The 17,726-nt window shown below is 48.3% G+C and overlaps 1 protein-coding gene across 9 annotated transcripts in view; it reads left to right on the top strand.

Moving 5' to 3' along the window:
- SEMA4D (semaphorin 4D) overlaps positions 1-17,726 on the top strand; it is a 174,070-nt gene that overhangs the window by 115,005 nt on the left and 41,339 nt on the right. For all 9 annotated transcript variants that reach the window (XR_005219085.1, XM_037850983.1, XM_037850982.1 and 6 more), the window contains 6 exons: positions 275-337; positions 2,008-2,106; positions 6,826-6,919; positions 7,602-7,715; positions 8,724-8,875; positions 17,486-17,661. Coding sequence is in view for 8 of the 9 variants with exons in the window: in XM_037850983.1 (XP_037706911.1) it covers positions 275-337; positions 2,008-2,106; positions 6,826-6,919; positions 7,602-7,715; positions 8,724-8,875; positions 17,486-17,661 (698 nt within the window). In the remaining variant the exon portion in view is untranslated. The remainder of the gene's footprint in view (positions 1-274; positions 338-2,007; positions 2,107-6,825; positions 6,920-7,601; positions 7,716-8,723; positions 8,876-17,485; positions 17,662-17,726) is intronic.

Here is a 17,726-nt window from a genome sequence, read left to right as displayed (position 1 = left end):
CTGTGGCTAAAACTAGTGGGAATTTGAGAGCTGGCTGTCCAGGCACCACTGGTTTCAGGATAAGGGTCACAGTTAGAAATTTCTTGACGTTCCAAATTGCTTGTGCACCTCAGCACCCACTTCTCTGAACCTCACTTTGAAATTTGGGATTTTACTGTCTCGGGAGAACTGTTGATGCTGTATTATGTGCTCTGTAAGCTGCCTACTTTTTATACCAGTAGCCCTTTTGGAGAGGAAAATATGCACTGAAATGGACTCTCACTTATCCTAACAGGTATACTGGAAGGTCTCTGAAGACAAGAAAGCAAAATGTGCAGAAAAGGGGAAATCGAAACAGGTAATTTCTGTTGCAAAACAGAAAATTAAAAAAAAAAAAAATGTATTTCCCTAGCAATTTTAATCTCAGCTTGGAGGTTAGCCATTCTTTCCTGAGCATCAAGATTGGGTCTCTCAAAGCAAGCCCCAAACACAGAATAGACAGTGGATAAATACTTTTTAAAGATAACTGAATTGAGTGTATTCAAATGACCTGAAACTGACTACAGAAAACGATTTCTAGTGCTGACTCACAATATAAAATGTAGGGTTCATCCCCTGCCTTCCCCCAAAACCTTAGTATTTTGGAGAGGTGCCTAGGATTTGGGGCAAAGTTTCATTCCTTGAGAATTTCCCTTGTCTGGGTTTGAACCAAGCCTTCCTCGATAACTGGTGAAGGCAGCTGAGTTTTGGTAATTTTCAGAAGTTGTTGGCTAATTTTAAAACAATTGAGAATTCCAAAAACAAACACACACAGGCACACACATACACCACCAGGAAATCCTTGCTGGATTTAGCCCTTGTTTTTTTAGCAAAGGGCTAAATACTTTCACCAAAGTGTTTGTAGCTAAATCCAAAGTTAGTTTAAGAAACAAGGGTACATGTAGGAGATTCACTGTAATGACAGTTACCACAGGGAGTGGTTTAGAGCTAAATTAGGCAAAATACTTTGCAGCCCATTGTGTGGAGGCTGTACAGCTGACAAGCAGCCCTCCCAGTTTGGGGGTGTATGTGGTAGGGGTTAGGGGATGGGGCATTGGGTGGGTTATGAATTACTTCCAACCAGTTTAAAAATATATAGTACATAGAAAACTTTCCTGAGCTGAGATGATTTCAGACTATGGCATATATAATCCAAGTACTTTTCAGCCTAAAATAACATGAGTGGATTCTTAAATGCCATCTTTGTTTTCCTGCTTTGAGGTCTTTCTGATGCACAGCTCAGCTCTAGACCTCGTTGGTTCATCCCTGTCCACCTTGGGTAGGAGGGGTGCAGATACCCCATAGCCAAATGGGGCTCTTTCCTTTTCTGTATCTCCCCCCCCCAAGATGTGGTGTGATGGATGAGCTGCCTGTCAGTCTTATGCATTTGGGAAGTAGGAGTGGGGGTGGGGTGGTCCCAAACAGAAAAGGAAAGCAGAAGGAATTCTGTACAGTGTACACTTTCAGCAGGTCTGGCAATAGAACTAATGGTTTATGTGTTTGGTGAGAGTCAAAATAATTCTTTTTTTCTATATTGGATTTCCCACTGTAGTGAGGAAAGCTTTCATTGCTGTTTTTTTGGGAGGGGGGGGGAGGTTGTGGCTGAGTATAAATTAGCAACTGAAATGAAATCCCACTGGGATACCTGAACAGCCTGTGGATGCTACAGAGACAGAATTATTCAGGTCAGTCTAAGATTTAGGCTTGTCCAAGCGCTGAACTGGCATCTCAGGAAACCTCGCCGTGGACGTGGACAGGGCAGATAGAGCTGATCTGCAAAGATTGAGAGCGTTAGAAGGACAAATGAAAAGAAGGGCAGTCAGGGCACCAAAACAAGGCCGGTCCTCAGTGAAATGCAGTTAGTGGATGTTGGTTGTGCACTCTAAAGCAAAAAGTGTTATCAGTTTGGAAATGCTAATAAGTTGGATGGGGCGGGGGTTGTGTTTGAAGCTGGACAGTTGTTAACATGTGTGTGTTTCTTCCTTATAGACAGAATGTCTCAACTACATCCGAGTGCTGCAACCACTCAACGCCAATACCCTTTACGTGTGTGGAACGAACGCGTTCCAGCCAACCTGTGACCACCTGGTAAGGCTGTAAAGCTGAGTGGGGCCTGGGGCAGGAGTAAACAGGTCTCCACCCTGAAAAGCGACAGGGCATACTAATAGCCAGCTCCGTAAGGACTGCCAATCCATGTTCCAGCTGTGGCTAGTGGCCTCCTCTCTAAGTTGCCGTGACCGAGGATGTGGCATGGGGCAGGGCTAACGACTCCCTTGCTAGCCCTTGTGCTGGTGCAGAACTCGAAGCGGGGAGGACGTTGTAGAGAGTGCATTTGACGGGTGAGCAGCACTGTGTTCAATCCTCAGCACTTTCTCTCCTTCTACCTTTCATTATTTTGTTTTTTGAGGAAGACCTGGCTTCAAAGCAGGTCCCAGTCAGCTAGAAGAGTTAGAACTTCTACTCCTGGATTTGCACATGTTCTTGGTTAATGGGTCACTGATCTGGCCTTGGAATATCACCATTCTGTGTCCACTGGTGAAATTCTCATTGGTGTGTGTTCCCGTTTGCTAGTGCTGCCATTATGCAAAATACCAGAAATGGATTGGCTTTTCTAAAGGGGGTTTATTTGGTTACAAATTGACATCTGAAGGCCATGAAAATGTTCAAATTAAGGCATCAGCACAAGTTTACCTTCACTGAATGAGGGCCAGTGGTGTCTGGAAAACCTCTGTTGGCTGGGAAGGCACATGGCTGGCATCTGCTGATCCGAGGTTGTGTTCCAGCTCCTCTCTCAGCTCTTGTGCATTCTTCAAAATGTTGCTCTTGGGGCATTTCATCCTCTCTCAGCTTCTCTGGGGCAAACTCTGGGCTAGCTTCTCTGAAGCACTGTAGAAGTTTGCTTTCAATGGCCGTCTCCAAAATGTCTCTCTCAGCTGCTCTGAGGTCCTTCTGTTTGTGAGCTCTTTCATAGGACTCCAGTGATTAAATCATGACCTACCCTGAATGAGCGGGGTCCATATCTCCATGGAAATAATTCAATCAAATGTTTTACCCACAGTTGAGTGAGTCACATCTCCATGGAAACAATCAAAGGATTCCAACCTAATCAACACTAATATGTCTGCCTCCACAAGACTGCATTAACATGGCTTTTGGCGGGACATAATACATCCTAACTAGCAAAATGTGCAAACTGCCACCAGCTGCATTTGTTGGCATCTGTTCACCCATAGAGAATGTACTGAGCTGTTTCAGAAGCAAGATTCCTCTTATGTCCCTTACCTCCGTCAGGTCCTGGGTTATCCCTAAACTGGTGTCAAAACAACCTCCTTTATATTTAGACTCCTTAGGCAGGGGCCTTCCTCACACTTTATACTGTCCTTTTGCCACTGCTCTTCTCTTCACCTGACTGAAACTAGGAGGAGAGAGAAGATTAGACTGTAACATCTCACTGGGAGAAACTGTTTCCTCTCGAAGCGTCTAGTGAACAGTTTGCATAACAATTACAGACAGAGAGAGAAGGGGAACTTCGAGGATTGAAAATGAAGCATGTTTTCTAATGACTGCCCCCTATTTTAGAGAGTGCCTGACAACTGTAAAATATGCTGTTGTTTTAGCTGGGCTGCCAAAAGCAATATACCAGAAGTGAGTTAACTTTTACAATGGGGATTTATTACCTTACAAGCTGACAGTTTCGAGGCCGAGAAAAATGTCCAAAGCAAGGCATCATCAGGCGATGCTTTCTCCCCAAAGACCAGCTGCCGGTGAGCTTTGGCTCCTCTCTCACATGGCCAGGCACATGGCAGCATCTGCTGGTCTCTCCCTTCTCTCTGGCTTTAGTTGCTTTCAGCTGCTGGCTTCCATAGCTTTCTCTCTGCCTCCGTGGCTCTTGCACGTGCTGTTTCTCTCTCTCCGTCTGAATGTCATTTTCTTATAAAGGACTCCAGTAAGAGGATTAAGACCCACCCTGAATGAGGTGGGTCACTTCTTAGCTTAGGATCCTATTCCCCAACAGAAGATCCTACTTAGAATGGGTCCACACCCACAGGAATGGATTAGCTTTAAGAGCATGATTTTCTAGAGTACATAATAGCTTCAAACCACCAAGGCTAGAGTGAAAAACTTCATTTGTTAGAACCCTAAATTGGAACTTTTAAAAACATTTTCCAACCTTGAGTCAAAGGCAAACAACAAGACAAAGTGTGAGCTCATTAAGCACTTGCTTAGAAGAAACCATATTTGCTCATAGCCCTGGGGGGGTGAGAGCCATAGCAGTGATCTGCGGGTCTGTCTTTACCCACAGATGCTGGCAGCAAAAGGTGATATTGGGTGGAGGTCAGGGGACAGTGTTCCTGGGATGTTTTAAGACCCCTCCTCAAAGACAGATTGAGTTTCCTTTTGCTTAAGGGAAAAGTATACTAAAAGTCATATGTGAAACATTTTCAGCCTCAAAGGATTTCCTGGCTAACCTGGAGTTAATCAAAAGCTTAAAGTAACTATAATTGAAACTTAAATTCCATGGCTATGTCAGTTACTGAGGTGAGGGATAGTGTATTTCATTTAAATCTAGACCCATAATTTTCCCCTGCATTTTTAATAAAAGCTTTCAAGTCTACAGTAAAGTTGATTACTCCTATGTATACAAATCACCTAGAGTTGATTACTCGTATGTATACAAGTTAGCCACACTTGCTAAACCTGGGTGGGGGGTTGGGGGGTGGTACATGTGTGTGCACGTGTGCATTTGCTGAACATTATCCTTGACTCCTAAATACCTTCATGTGCATCTCCTAAGAATAATGACCTTCTCCTGCCTGTCTAAGAAGTTTTGCAATAATTCCCTAATACTATCTAGTTATCTTATCTCTGCTCCCATTCAGATTCTCCCAGTAGTCCCCAAATGTCCTTTAGAGAGATGATAACCGGATCATATCGTGTCAGTTGTATTATCACTGCAGTTCGTTTTTCCTAATGTGATAAGTGAAACTCTATCTGCTGTCTTAACGGGCATGTTATAATGTTCATGATAGCTTGTCACATTCCTGTTGGCCGTTTCTGTTTCTGTGAACTCCTGTCAGAATAGGGTTTCTGACATGTTTGTAATCCACCTTTCTCGACAGGTGGAGAGGGCCTGCTCCCCACCCTGAGCCCTGGGTGCAGTTGTCTTTCTAGGTGGACATGACTTCCCACTTTTATTTCCGGCAGTGCCTCTCGGGTTTCCAGCAGGCTTACGTGTCCTTTTCTGTCTGCCTTGCCCCACGAGGATTTCTTCTTTTGTAAATTGCTGTTTTGTTGTTGTTGTGTGTGTGTGTGTGTTGTGTTGTGTTTTTTTATTTTTGTCCTGGGATCTTTTTTCTTGTTTGTACAAGCTTTTCATATATCCATGAACATAAACACCTCATCTGTCAATTTTGCATGTATTTTCCCCCAGTTTGTCACTTATCTTTTGACTTTGTCTCATCTTTTCCAGTACAAAAAGCTTTCCAGTTTTTTCTGTAGTTGGATCTGCCCTTTTGTTCCTTATTTGGTTTGGGGCTTTCTTGCCAAGTTAAGAAAGTTGAGCCCATGATTGAAAGACATGCCCATACGTCTTTTAATGCACGATATTTCCATTTTTAATATTCAGATCATTGATCCTTCTGGAATATGTTGTGGGGGTGGAGTGAGGTAGGAATTCAGCTTTGTTTTTGTTTTACTTTATATTTTATTTTGTTTTATAATACTTTATTTTATTTTATATTTTATTTTCTGAATGGCTTGTGTTCCAGTTTGCTAATGCTACCATTTGCAAAACACCAGAGATGGACTGACTTTTATAAAGGGGGCTTATTTGGTTACAAAGTAACAGTTTTAATGCCATCAGGTGTCCAAGGTAAGGCGTCAGCAATAGGGTACCTTCACTGGAAAAAGGCCATTGGCGTCCATAAAACCTCTGTTAGTTGGGAAGGCACGTGGTTGGTGTCTGCTTGCTCCCAGGTTGCGTTTCAAAATGGCATTCTCCAAAATGTTGCTCTTGGGGTGTTTTGTCCTTTCTTAGCTGCAGCTCCTCTTCAAAATGTCACTCTGATTTGCTCTCCAAAATGTCACTCTTAGCTGCTGCTCTGAGTTCCTTCTGTTTGTCAGCTCTTTATATGGCTCCAGTGATTTAATTCAGACCCACCCTGAATGGATGGGGTAAACCCTCCATGGAAATTATCCAATCAAAGGTCTTGCCCACAGTTGATTAATTCACATCTCCATGAAAACAATCAATGGGTTCCAACCTAATCAACACTAATACATCAGCCCCACAAGACTGCATCAAAGAACATGGCATTTGGGGGGACGTAATATATACAAACCGGCACAGCTAGTCAGCTACCTGTTTATCAGCCTGTCTGGTTTCCCACACTGCCTTGAAATGTGCCACCTTTGTTGGCATTGAATTCCGGGCGTGCACTGAGTCCTTCCTGTATTTGCTTTGCCTGGGCCACCCTGCAGCCCTTCCTCAAGCCCTCTTGGGGCCCTTGTGCACCTGCATTGCTGTCTCCATTTTACAGATGAGTAAACTGGGGCTCCAAGACCTGGAATAGCTCAGCCAGGGTGCCAAAGCAAGTACCCCGAGGCACTGGCATCCAGCCTGTAGCTGAGCAACTCACAGTGCAGCTCAGGAAGGTGGGGCTCGCCTGGCTCGTCTCACATCTGGTTTTCCCTCTTGGTCTTCGAAGAACAGCAAGTCTGTAAAATGAAATGGTACAAAGACACCTTATCATTACGTACGCTCGGACATTTGTGATACCCCTTCTTTTTATTCGCTTGTTATTCTAGAGCTTATCTTCCTTTAAATTTCTGGGGAGAAATGAAGATGGCAAAGGAAGGTGTCCATTTGACCCTGCACAGAGCTACACGTCTGTCATGGTCGGTGAGTCCTGCCACTCGCAGCTTCCTTTGCGCACGGTGATCACGATGTAATCCTGAGTATACAAAATAGCACACTCTGTTCTTTACTTTTCAATATTCTGTTGCTGTGCTTCTTTGTAATATAAGCTCTCCTTACAAAAGGTACGAGTGACTCTATATATACCTTTTAATGAGAGTTTTGGTATTCATTGTTCAAAAGGATGATTATTTTCCACCATGGTCCAGAGTCAAATTTGTGGGAAAATGTTATTTTCTACCCAAGACATCCATTAAGTTTGTGCTGATCACTTGGGTGGTTTGGTCTGTCTGAGAGGGAGGTTTGTAACTGAGCTGCAGCCTGCCCGGGAAGGGCCTAGAGGAACCAAGGGGAGCGGGCCCATCAGTTCTGTGGGCCCCCGTTATATTTATTGCCATCTCACTGGATGCTGGGCTTAGTTATTAGCTCTTCACTCTCATGAAATACAACTGAATGTGAAACCCAGTAATCACCACATCAAAGAAAAGAAAACAGCAGACAAGAGGAAGCAGAGTCATGCATTCCAAAAGTAGGGACATTGTCTTTGCATTTCTCCAGAAGTTAGAGCAGAAAGAAAAACCTCGTATTGCATGTTCTGTCCCCCAAGTGGCACATTACAACTTGGGACGCTGATTCACTTTTCCTCTTTCCTCCTGGGCCGCTAAAGACGGAGAGCTTTATTCCGGGACGTCATATAATTTTTTGGGAAGTGAACCCATCATCTCTCGGAATTTTTCCCAAAGTCTCCTGAGGACAGAGTATTCGATTCCTTGGCTTAATGGTAAGAACCAGAAGCTATGTGATGGAAGGTTTGTGCCTCCGCCTGGTGACTTCCTCACCAGTTTTATTTTGCGTTTTGCTGTTTTGGAGCTGCGATGGGGTGGTATGCTTCTAGGCAGAAGTTTCTCCAACCTCTGAAGAGGCCTTAGCTGATTGCTGAGCTGCCTATGGATTCCTGGGTGCCTTGGGGTCTGCTAGCCAGGGTCCAAGGCTCAGCTTGTTTAGTTTTTTCCTCCTCTAACAGAGCGCTGTCTTAAGGCAGCTTTTACTCCCCTTGAAAATCGGTTTGGGAGGCTTTTGTAAAAGTAAGCATCTGATGGTAAACAGCTAATAAAGACTAATCATATCAGGACATACCGTTTCTGCAGTGATGTTAAACTGCAGAGCAGATTCCAACACGGCATCTGCCTTTATGCACACTCGAAGAACTGGATCAGCTCAGATCTGGATTCTTGATTACCTCCAGGCCACATGTGTTTTGAAGTTTGACTTTCCAGGTGCAGGTGGCTCGTGGCTGCTTGCTCATTCTGAGCTTACAGTCCAGCTGGCCAGCCCCCTGCGTCTTAAAGCTTCGTAGATTCTCCAGAGGAGGGGTGATCAGGGAGGGCAGGAGCCATGGTCAGTGAGGGGGCAGCCAAGGAGCCCAGACACATCGTGTGCCTGGATTTTTTTTTTAGGCATTTATTTGCAGCTTATGTTATTTAAACCAGCAAATGCATGTTTTAAACTATGTTTCAGAGCACAGTAAGATCTGGGCCCGTGGGATCCTCAGTGATGTTCCCTGGGATAGGGTGTGTTCAGAATCACCGTGCTAGCACTTCCCCTAGGCTGCAGAGGGCACTGCAGTTTATTTGGAGCGTGATGTGCATGCTCCCAGAGGTCCCCAAGGCAGTGTGGCCTGACTGATGACACCTGTTCCCAGTTAGGTAGAGCAGAGGCATGCATCGCCAATGCTGCATGTTAGCATGACCATGCATGTGCCAACTGCAGTGTCTTCCCTGCTCTGCAGAGCCCAGCTTCGTCTTTGCCAACGTGATCCGACAAAACCCAAACAGCACGGCTGGCGAGGAGGACAAGGTGTACTTCTTCTTCACGGAGGTGTCCGTGGAATACGAGTTTGTTTTCAAGCTGCTGATCCCCCGGATAGCGCGGGTGTGCAAGGTGGGATGCTGTTCCAATTTCATTTCTTCCTGCTTCTGACCATGATGATAGCATATCTGGAAAATCAGTCACTTCACCCAGACTTGAAACTTCATCTGAAGGGTCACCTTATCTGCCACTTTAGTTTCCCACGCAACAAATATGCGTTTTAAGGGTGGGCCTGCTTTGCATAAGGCCTTCCTTTCTTAGGGAGTTTGGTTGTCTCCAATGACCGATCAAGGGTTGGCACCTGCTGTGTGATATTAGATGTCCTTACTCTCTTGGGAGATGCTTTTTTTCCTCCCTTAAACACTTTATTTTGAAATGATTTCAAATTTGCTGGTCACTTGCAAAAATAATACAAACCCCATACAGAAAACTCCAGCATGCCCTACCCCCTCAGGCACCTGGATCCACCAGTTTTAACAATTTGCTACATGTGCTGCATCATTCTATTTATCCATGTGTCTGTCAGTTCATCTGTCTGTCTATTTTCTAAACATTTGAGAGTAGGTTGCGCCCATTACACGCTGTGAGCACTTAATACTGCCATGTGCATTTCCTAACATCAGGATATGCACTTATGTAACCACCCTAAGTGTCATTATCAAGTTCAAGAACTTTCACAGTGATAGCTTGCAGTCTATATTCTAATTTTTTTCCGTAAGTCCCAACAACGTACTTGTGTGCCTCTTCCTCCTCCTTTGTTAGGTCATGTATTGGGGGATGCATTTTTTGGACACATCCTCCTCAAACCTCCTCCAGGTTATAAAAAAGTTAGTTTTTGTTTCCTGTATTAACCAAACATTATTGGAACTGGAATTTTCACCATGTGGCTCTTTTAACCGTCTTAGGAGTAAAATGTGAATTGATGGCTGAAGCTTCAGAAGAGAGAATTCTAGAACAACCATTTCTAAAATGTTTGTCATAACACAAAGCTTGAAGCACATATTGGGTGAGGGGGAGCTTTTAAGATAACAAACCTCAGGCGTGGTATGTAATCCACAAGGGGATGGGCTTTGTTGGGTTGATTTTAGGAACTCTGAAGGTGGCTTAGTTGGCAGTCTCCAAGGTGCAGGTTGAAGAGCAAGCTTAGGTGGGTCATCAGGAACTATGTATACAGCTCAAAATGCGACTGCCGCTGAGCTAAGTGCCACAGAGCCAGGTGTTGTTTGGGGCTGCCTGATGTTGCCCCCCTAATTTGAAATCCTTAGAGTTACAGTTGCTAAGTAGTCCTTTGTCTTGTTTTTGTGATCACCGTCAAAATCCTGTTGCCACAGAAGCAATTATTTCATACCCACAGGGCATCAAATAAGTGCTTTTGAACTCCCTTCCTTCCCTTCCTTCCCTGACAAGGAAAAAACGGACACTCCGAGGACCTGGATTTTTGTCTAGGGCTGTACCATTTGCCAAGTGCGGTCGCAGTTGATTCGTCTGGGGGGGGGGTGGCGGCCGGTTGCTAAATCCTAGGCTCTCGGGATTGCTCGGAGGGTACCTGCGGCGGGGGCTCTTTCCCGAAGGCGAGGGCGAGGCGGGGGACTGGGCCCGGTCCCCGGCGGAGGCGTGCAAGGTGTGGAGGGCGGCGAGAAGGAACAGGCGGGACACGTTTCTTTTAGGGTGAAGAAGCCAAGAGAGAGTTTATTAGGGGAGAGTACAAGCTTATATCGGGCGGTTTAGAGGGCGGGGTAGCTGTAGAGGTTAAAGGCTTGGATTGGTTCTGAGAGGGCGCGGAGGTTGTTTGAAAAGGGGCGGGAGTTGCTCCAGTAACGAAGAGGGTGGAGGGTGCGGGTAAGGCACGGGGGGGGGGGGGTTTTCTCCGGCAAGCCCTCCCCAACGGTTGTACTTTGGGGTGAGGAAATGGGGCCTGCATTCGGCTCCACTTTCTCAGGCCCGGGGGGCCGTGGAGGGCGCTACCACCCGTGCCCCACTACCCTTCCTAGGGGCTGATCAGTTCCCCTGGCCCAGGCCCGCCAAGTCGGAACTCGATAACAGTGTCCCGCATTTCCCCCTTCTTTTCTAATTAGAGGAAGAAGCTTACCGGAGAGATCCGCCAAGGGATGAGGGAAAGGGGAGGTGGGGGAAGGGATAGGGGTAGATGGTAGTTAGAGAGGCTGGAGCTCGACGTTGGTGTGGCGCCCGGGCGTTCGAGAGGGGCCTCGCTGCTTGCGGGATGGACAAGGGTGGCGACGCTGCGGAGGGTCAGCTTCTTCAGTGGAGGCAAGTTGTTGATACTGGACTTGCACAAATGATGGAAAGACAGCATTGGCTTGGTTCTTAGCAAGCTGGACAATTCTGCGGATAATGCAGGGCCCTAGGGTGAGAGCTAGAATAATCATTAGTAGGGGGCCGAGGAGAGGGAGGAGGTATGGGAGGAGGGGGGTAAAGATGTGGGACCAATAGTTGGTGGTTTCACGGTTTCTTTTGCGTTGTTCTAGTCCCTCTCGGACCTTTTTTAGGCTGTCTTCGGCGAGACCTGTGGAATTGGTATATACACAGCACTATTCTCCTAGGGCGGCGCAAAGGCCTCCTTCTTTGAGGAGAAGGTCGAGACCTCGGCGGTTTTGGAGTACGACCTCAGAGAGGGAATTGACAGAATTTTTAAGATGGGAAATAGCGTCTTGTAGGTGACGAATGTCCTCGTCAACAGCCGCCCGGAGGTGAGTTAGGGCGGAGCCTTGACTGGCTAATGCAGCGATTCCGGTGCCAGCGCCTGCAAGACCTAAGAGGGAGGCAATTGTGAGGGCGGTGATGGGTTCTCGCTTTTGCAGAGTGGCAGGAACTGCAGTTCTTTCCAGGCAGAGGAAGAAATCTTCCTCGCTGTGGTATAAGACCCTAGGGATAAGGACAATTAGGAGGCAAGTTTCATTAGTTGTATTGAGGGTTTGCACATTAAGGCAGGGGGTAAGTCCTGTAGAGGAGCAGAGCCATTGGGAGGAGTAGTGGGGAATAAGAAACTTGGCAGAGCTGCTGGGAGATGAGTAGTTGGCACAAGCTGTGAGGTTGGGAGAGTTACTTGAGCGAGGGCGGATGCACTTTCCTGTAAAGGAGACTGAATGAAAGGTTAGGGGGAAGGCAGAGGTATTCCAATTGCATTCCGAGGGGCTGTCCTCTGTGTTTTCTGAAAAGGAGAGGTTGGAGGCAACTGGCTCATACAGGGGGGAGGAAGTGGAGAGGCAAAGCCAACAAGAGGAGGTAAGATTGGGGTTGGAGGAATTCACTGAGGTGAAGGCTGCTTGGATAAGGCCGAGGAGGGGAGAGGAGTAACGAGAGGGGGGCAGAAAAGGTTGGGGTGGAGGGGTTGGCGATGCGCTGTTTGCAGCCGAGGTGCAGTTGGTTGGAGCTGAGGTGCGGCTGGAGGGCTGTGGATAAAGGGGGTTAAGGACTTGGTTGGGACCTATGCCAGAGGGTGTTTTTAATGCAGTATTTTGGCATGGTTGGCTTACAGCCTCCTTTTTTATGAGAATAAGTGATCCTTGGTTGGCTCCTTTCTCATAGATTCTGAAGCCCCAAGTTCGACCGAGTAACCAGGAGGGATCAGTGGGGAGCTGCACTGTAAGATTAAGATGTGTGCAGGATCCCTCGCTTTCTTGGCCGAGCCAGTTAACAGTAGGGAGTTTGCACCCTGTAGGGGCCCACTTTAAGGTAAGGTATTGATTAGGAACAGGAGGCTTCCAATTAGTGGCTAATGTTTCACACCCCCAGTATGCACAGTAGTACTCGTTGGGGGAATTGCAGTACGATTTTCCAGGATTTGAGGATGGGCACATGTAATATTGGGCCTGGGGATCACTTACCTTTCGAGCGCAGGTTTCTTCAACCCTGGAGACAAAGGTGGCAAAAGGCTCACTCGGCTTCTGGAAGAGCTTGGTGAATTTGGTAGGCCGACAGGCGGAACAGTTGGCAAACGCTCGCAAGGCGATTCCCCGAAGGATAGGCCAAAAGGTGGCAGGTGCATTAATATAAGCAGATGCATTTATAAACGCTCCCGTGCCCAAGTAAGCTTTGGGGTGATGATTGGCCCCAGTGGCTGCATCTTGCTCGCTCTACCTAGCTGCTTCTGCCTGGAAGTGGGCACGCCAATCAACGAACTGGCCGGGGTTAAGGATGGTACGGGCAAGCGAGGCCCAGTCTTGGGGGAGGTAAAAGTCCATGGCAATATCCTGCAGTAATTGGGAAGCGTATGGGCTACCTAACCCATCTTCCTTGACGGCCCTGCGAAGCTGCTTGATAGTATCTGAGTCAATGGGATACCAGTCGTACGGTTTCTGTGGTGTGGGGGTAAGGTTAAGGGGAAAGCAGCGAAAAGCACGAGAGAAAGGAGGACGCGCTTGCAGAGGGCCTGGTACGGGAGTGGGGGTAGGGGCAGCGTTGCCCCAAGGGTTGCCTTGAGGTGTAGAAGGCAGCCAGGGGTTGTTAGTCGGCAGGGTGGGAGGAGCGGCGGCAGCTGCCGGTAGCGGCTCCGAGGGGGAGCTCGCCGAAGGGGGAGGCGGAAGTGGGAGGCCCCAAGCGTTGCAAGATGGCGGCGCGGTGGGAGTGGCTAAGGCATAAGATGGCGGACTAGCCCCGTCCTGTGAAAGGGCGGGGCCTAAGGCATAAGATGGCGGACTAACTCCGCCCTGTGAAAGGGCGGGGCCTAAGGCATAAGATGGCGGACTAACTCCGCCCTGTGAAAGGGCGGGGTAAAGCGCATGCGGTTTCCGGCCCGGCTTAGGGCTGACGTCATTACTAGAGCACTTCCTCCCCTCAGTAGAAGAAGAAGGAGGAAGTTCGCCATTTTGGAGAGGCTTAGTATTGCTTTGTTTTTGGGGGGCGACTTAGAGCGCGTTGTTAATCTGCTCGACTAAGGATTCTGTGTCTGAATCGTGGTCCACATTAGTATCGCTGTCTGAATCTGTTGACTGGGTTGATAGGGCCTCCTTGGATTTAATGGGGCCTCGATCAGGGGGGAGGGAGCCTTGAAGGCAGGAGCGGACGGTTATTAAGGTGGGGAGCAAGCCGGGAGGGAAGCGCTTGCTCTCATGTTCCATGGCGTTGGTGACCCGATCAATAAGGCGATTATAAGTGACAGGGTCCCAAAGATGGCAAGTGGTGAGCCATGGGTTAAAGGGCAGCAGGAGGTCCCAATATACTTGCAGCTGCCGGACAGACACCTTACAGCGCTGTGTGTCTAGGAGACCCGCCAGAGCGCGAACTTGAGGCGCTTGGCGTGCGGATAGACGATTGCCCATAGCGGAGGGGAAAGGAGGGGGGTGTCGTCTACCGAGCAAGGAGAATGAGGTAAACCGTGGCCGCAAGGCCGAAGGAGATGGCGAGAGCAGAAAGCAGGACCCTCTGGTAGCGGGAGCAGTTGGGGGGGGCGGTCGCAAAGAGGCACACCGCGCCAAACAAAGAAACAAAGACACAGAGGACTACAGCAAAGTAATGGAGGGGAAGAGGGAGAGCGTTAGGAGGAATGGGGGTCATAGAAGAAAAGGACGAGAGGCAGCCGGGATAATTGGGGAAGGGAGGAGCGGCTCCGGAGCGGCGAGGGAGAGGCAGCCCCTGACGCGGAGCAGCGAGGGAGAGGTGGCTCCGGGAGCGGCAAGGGAGAGGCGGCCCTTACCTTGCAGGCGAGGAGAAGGGGAGTTGGAGAGGCGTCCGGGCGAGCGGGTGGTTTTACTGGACCGCTGCGTGGAGAGGACCTGCCCCACATTGGGCGCCAGTTGCGGTCGCAGTTGATTTGTCTGGGGGGGGGTGGTGGCCGGTTGCTAAATCCTAGGCTCTCGGGATTGCTCAGAGGGTACCGGCGGCGGGGGCTCTTTCCCGGAGGCGAGGGCGAGGCAGGGGACTGGGCCCGGTCCCCGGCGGTGGCGTGCAAGGTGTGGAGGGCGGCGAGAAGGAACAGGCGGGACATGTTTCTTTGAGGGTGAGGAAGCCAAGAGAGTTTATTAGGGGAGAGTACAAGCTTATATCGGGTGGTTTAGAGGGCGGGGTAGCTGTAGAGGTTAAAGGCTTGGATTGGTTCTGAGAGGGCGCGGAGGTTGTTTGAAAAGGGGCGGGAGTTGCTCCAGTAACGAAGAGGGTGGAGGGTGCGGGTAAGGCACGGGGGGGGGGGTTTCTCCGGCAAGCCCTCCCCAACGGTTGTACTTTGGGGTGAGGAAATGGGGCCTGCATTCGGCTCCACTTTCTCAGGCCCGGGGGGCCGTGGAGGGCGCTACCACCCGTGCCCCACTACCTTTCCTAGGGGCTGATCAGTTCCCCTGGCCCAGGCCCGCCAAGTCGGAACTCGATAACAGTGTCCCGCACCAAGACCTTCTCTAGCCCGGACTCTCTGATCTTATCCTCCGTGTCCAGGTTGCTCTCTTGCTGCCATTTTGCAGACAAGAAGACCCACCTTGGCAAGCGTCACACTGACATGTGTTCCAGTTTGCTAATGCTGCCATTATGCAAAATACCACAAATGGATTGGGTTTTTTAAAGGGGGTTTACTTGGTTACAAAGTTACAGTCTTAAGGCTGTTAAGTGTCCAAGGTAAGGCATCAACAATCGGGTACCTTCACTGGAGAAAGGCCATTGGCTTCTGGGAAACTTCTGTTAGTTGGGAAGGCACGTGGCTGGCGTCTGCTTGCTCCCAGGTTGCATTTCAAAATGACATTCTCCAAAACGTCAGTGTCAGCTGCCAACGGCCTTCTTCAAAATGTCTGTCTCAGCTGCAGCTGCTCTGTGTTCCTTTTGTTTGTCAGCTCCTTTATATGGCTCCAGTGGTTTAATTAAGACCCACCCTAAATGGATGGGGTAACACCTTCATAGAAATTATCCAATCAAAGGTCTTGCCCACAGTTGACTGAGTCACATCTCCATGGAAACACTCAATCAGTAGGTTCCAACCTAATCAACACTAATACTTCTGCCCCCACAAGATTGCATCAAAGATAATGGCATTTTGGGGGACATAATACATCCAAACTGGCATGCACACCATGTCCAGGTCTGCAGACTGGCACACTATGAGGAAGGTCTGGGGGCAGTGGAGTCCCTATGGCTTGCCGAGGGTGCCCTGGTTGCTGGGGGGATGGCAGCAGGCTCCTCTTCTTCCTGGCTGGGTCAACCGTCAGGAAGCAGTGGTCACATCTGTCAAGGGCTGTATTTCCTGCCCTTGACTTTGGGGTTTGCACATTTTGTTACCTTGTGCCCAATAACTGCCAGTGTGAGGGGGTTTCTCAGGAGGATTCGTGAACAAAATTTAGTGAGATGCACCCTGGAGCCATCTCCCCTCCTCTGTTGCAAGCCCCAGGAGTATCTGCAATTCCCAGGTGCTTTAAGTTGTTCTTCAGAATTCTCTCTCTTTTCTTTTCACGTAATTTTTTTTTTTTAATGCTGGATTTAGGCCAGTTTGCACACCCCCTCATCCCTCCATCCCCCACCTCCCAATTACCTGCCTTATTCACTTTGCACAGGCTTGGCTGAGGCAAAACAGACTGTTAAGCTGCTCCCCCCAGTCCAAAAGCCAAATTAAACCAAAGACCGTGGACATATTGGAAATGACTTTTTTGGGAAAACACAAAAGAAAAAAGAAAATTCCTTTTATAAAAAAAGTATTTAGTTTCCTGTGATCACAGAGTAAAAATGAAGAAAGGTAGATTTTCATTTTGTCCAAAATAAAGACTTCCATTTTTTACTCTTCTGCATTCAAATTTCATAGTTTCAGTATTCCTCTCCAGACGGAGTAAAGTTGTGTGTGTTTTACTTTTTTTTTTCCTGGAAGTCTGTTTGCTAAAAAAGTGGTGAGGTGAGCGGGCATCTGCCCAGCCTAGGAGTGGGATTGATGTCTGTGCAGCCTAGAAGAGGGGAACTAGGTGATCCCCTTCCCTGCTGTTGTAAATACTGTAATTAACAGAGAATTTAAATTATTCTCATTTGTAACTGCGTTTCCAGCTTGTGCCAGAGTAATCTGGTACTAATAAAACGTCTGGGGCTTGTCCCCACTCTCCTTCCCTTTCCCATAGATCTTTCAAACTGGTTTGTATTTATTTCAAAGGAAGAAAATGTATTGATTCTTAGGGGAAAAAAAAGCACATGGTATGTCCAGAGCGTATTAGCAGAAAATTTGAGGAGTAGAAAGACATTTGAGGATATAGTCTCTCAACAAGAGCATTCTTTCAGGGGAGAAAACATTGTTTCACTGAGACAAATCGCAGAGCCAGCTGCCCCTGCCTGGAAGGAGGGGTGGGTGCCTGCCTGGCTCAGTGGGTCCCTGAGTCTGGAGATTCAACACAAGGTGAAGACCAAAAAAGATGAATATTTTTGCAAATAGTGGTGCATGTTTGCTATTTTTTAAACTGCGCATTTGGGGCAGAATCAAATATTATCGTTTCAGTTGTAATGGAATGAATTTTTATCTGGAGGGGTTTTGGTTTGATTTGGTTCGGTTAATCCAGGAAAGCACCCTGATCCCCAGCTGGCAAAGACGTAGTGCTGTGGATCACAGAACGGTGCACAGCCTGATTTCTTTTTCGGCCTTCCCCTCATTTCATGCAGGCAGAGCTGGGACAAGTCCGGAGAGCCCCTGGCCCCTCTGCATGATTTTAATCTGCTTCTTGTGAGGGGAGGGAGGGAGTGTGGTCTTCTCCTTTACCTGGCTCTCGGTTTCAGGGGGACCAGGGTGGTCTGAGGATCTTACAGAAGAAATGGACCTCCTTCCTGAAGGCCAGGCTCATCTGCTCCCAGCCGGACAGCGGCCTCCTCTTCAACGTGCTGCAGGACGTGTTCGTGCTCAGAGCCCCGGGGTTGCAGGAGCCCGTGTTCTACGCCGTCTTCACCCCGCAGCTGTAAGCGCTCTGGCGGGGTCCCAGGGTGTGCCCTGCGCGGGGGTTTCCTGCGGCACTGGCCGACT

Source organism: Choloepus didactylus, chromosome 10 (assembly GCF_015220235.1).
Source record: "Choloepus didactylus isolate mChoDid1 chromosome 10, mChoDid1.pri, whole genome shotgun sequence".
Lineage (NCBI taxonomy): Eukaryota > Metazoa > Chordata > Mammalia > Pilosa > Megalonychidae > Choloepus > Choloepus didactylus.
This window is presented reverse-complemented; position numbering and strand designations above follow the sequence as displayed.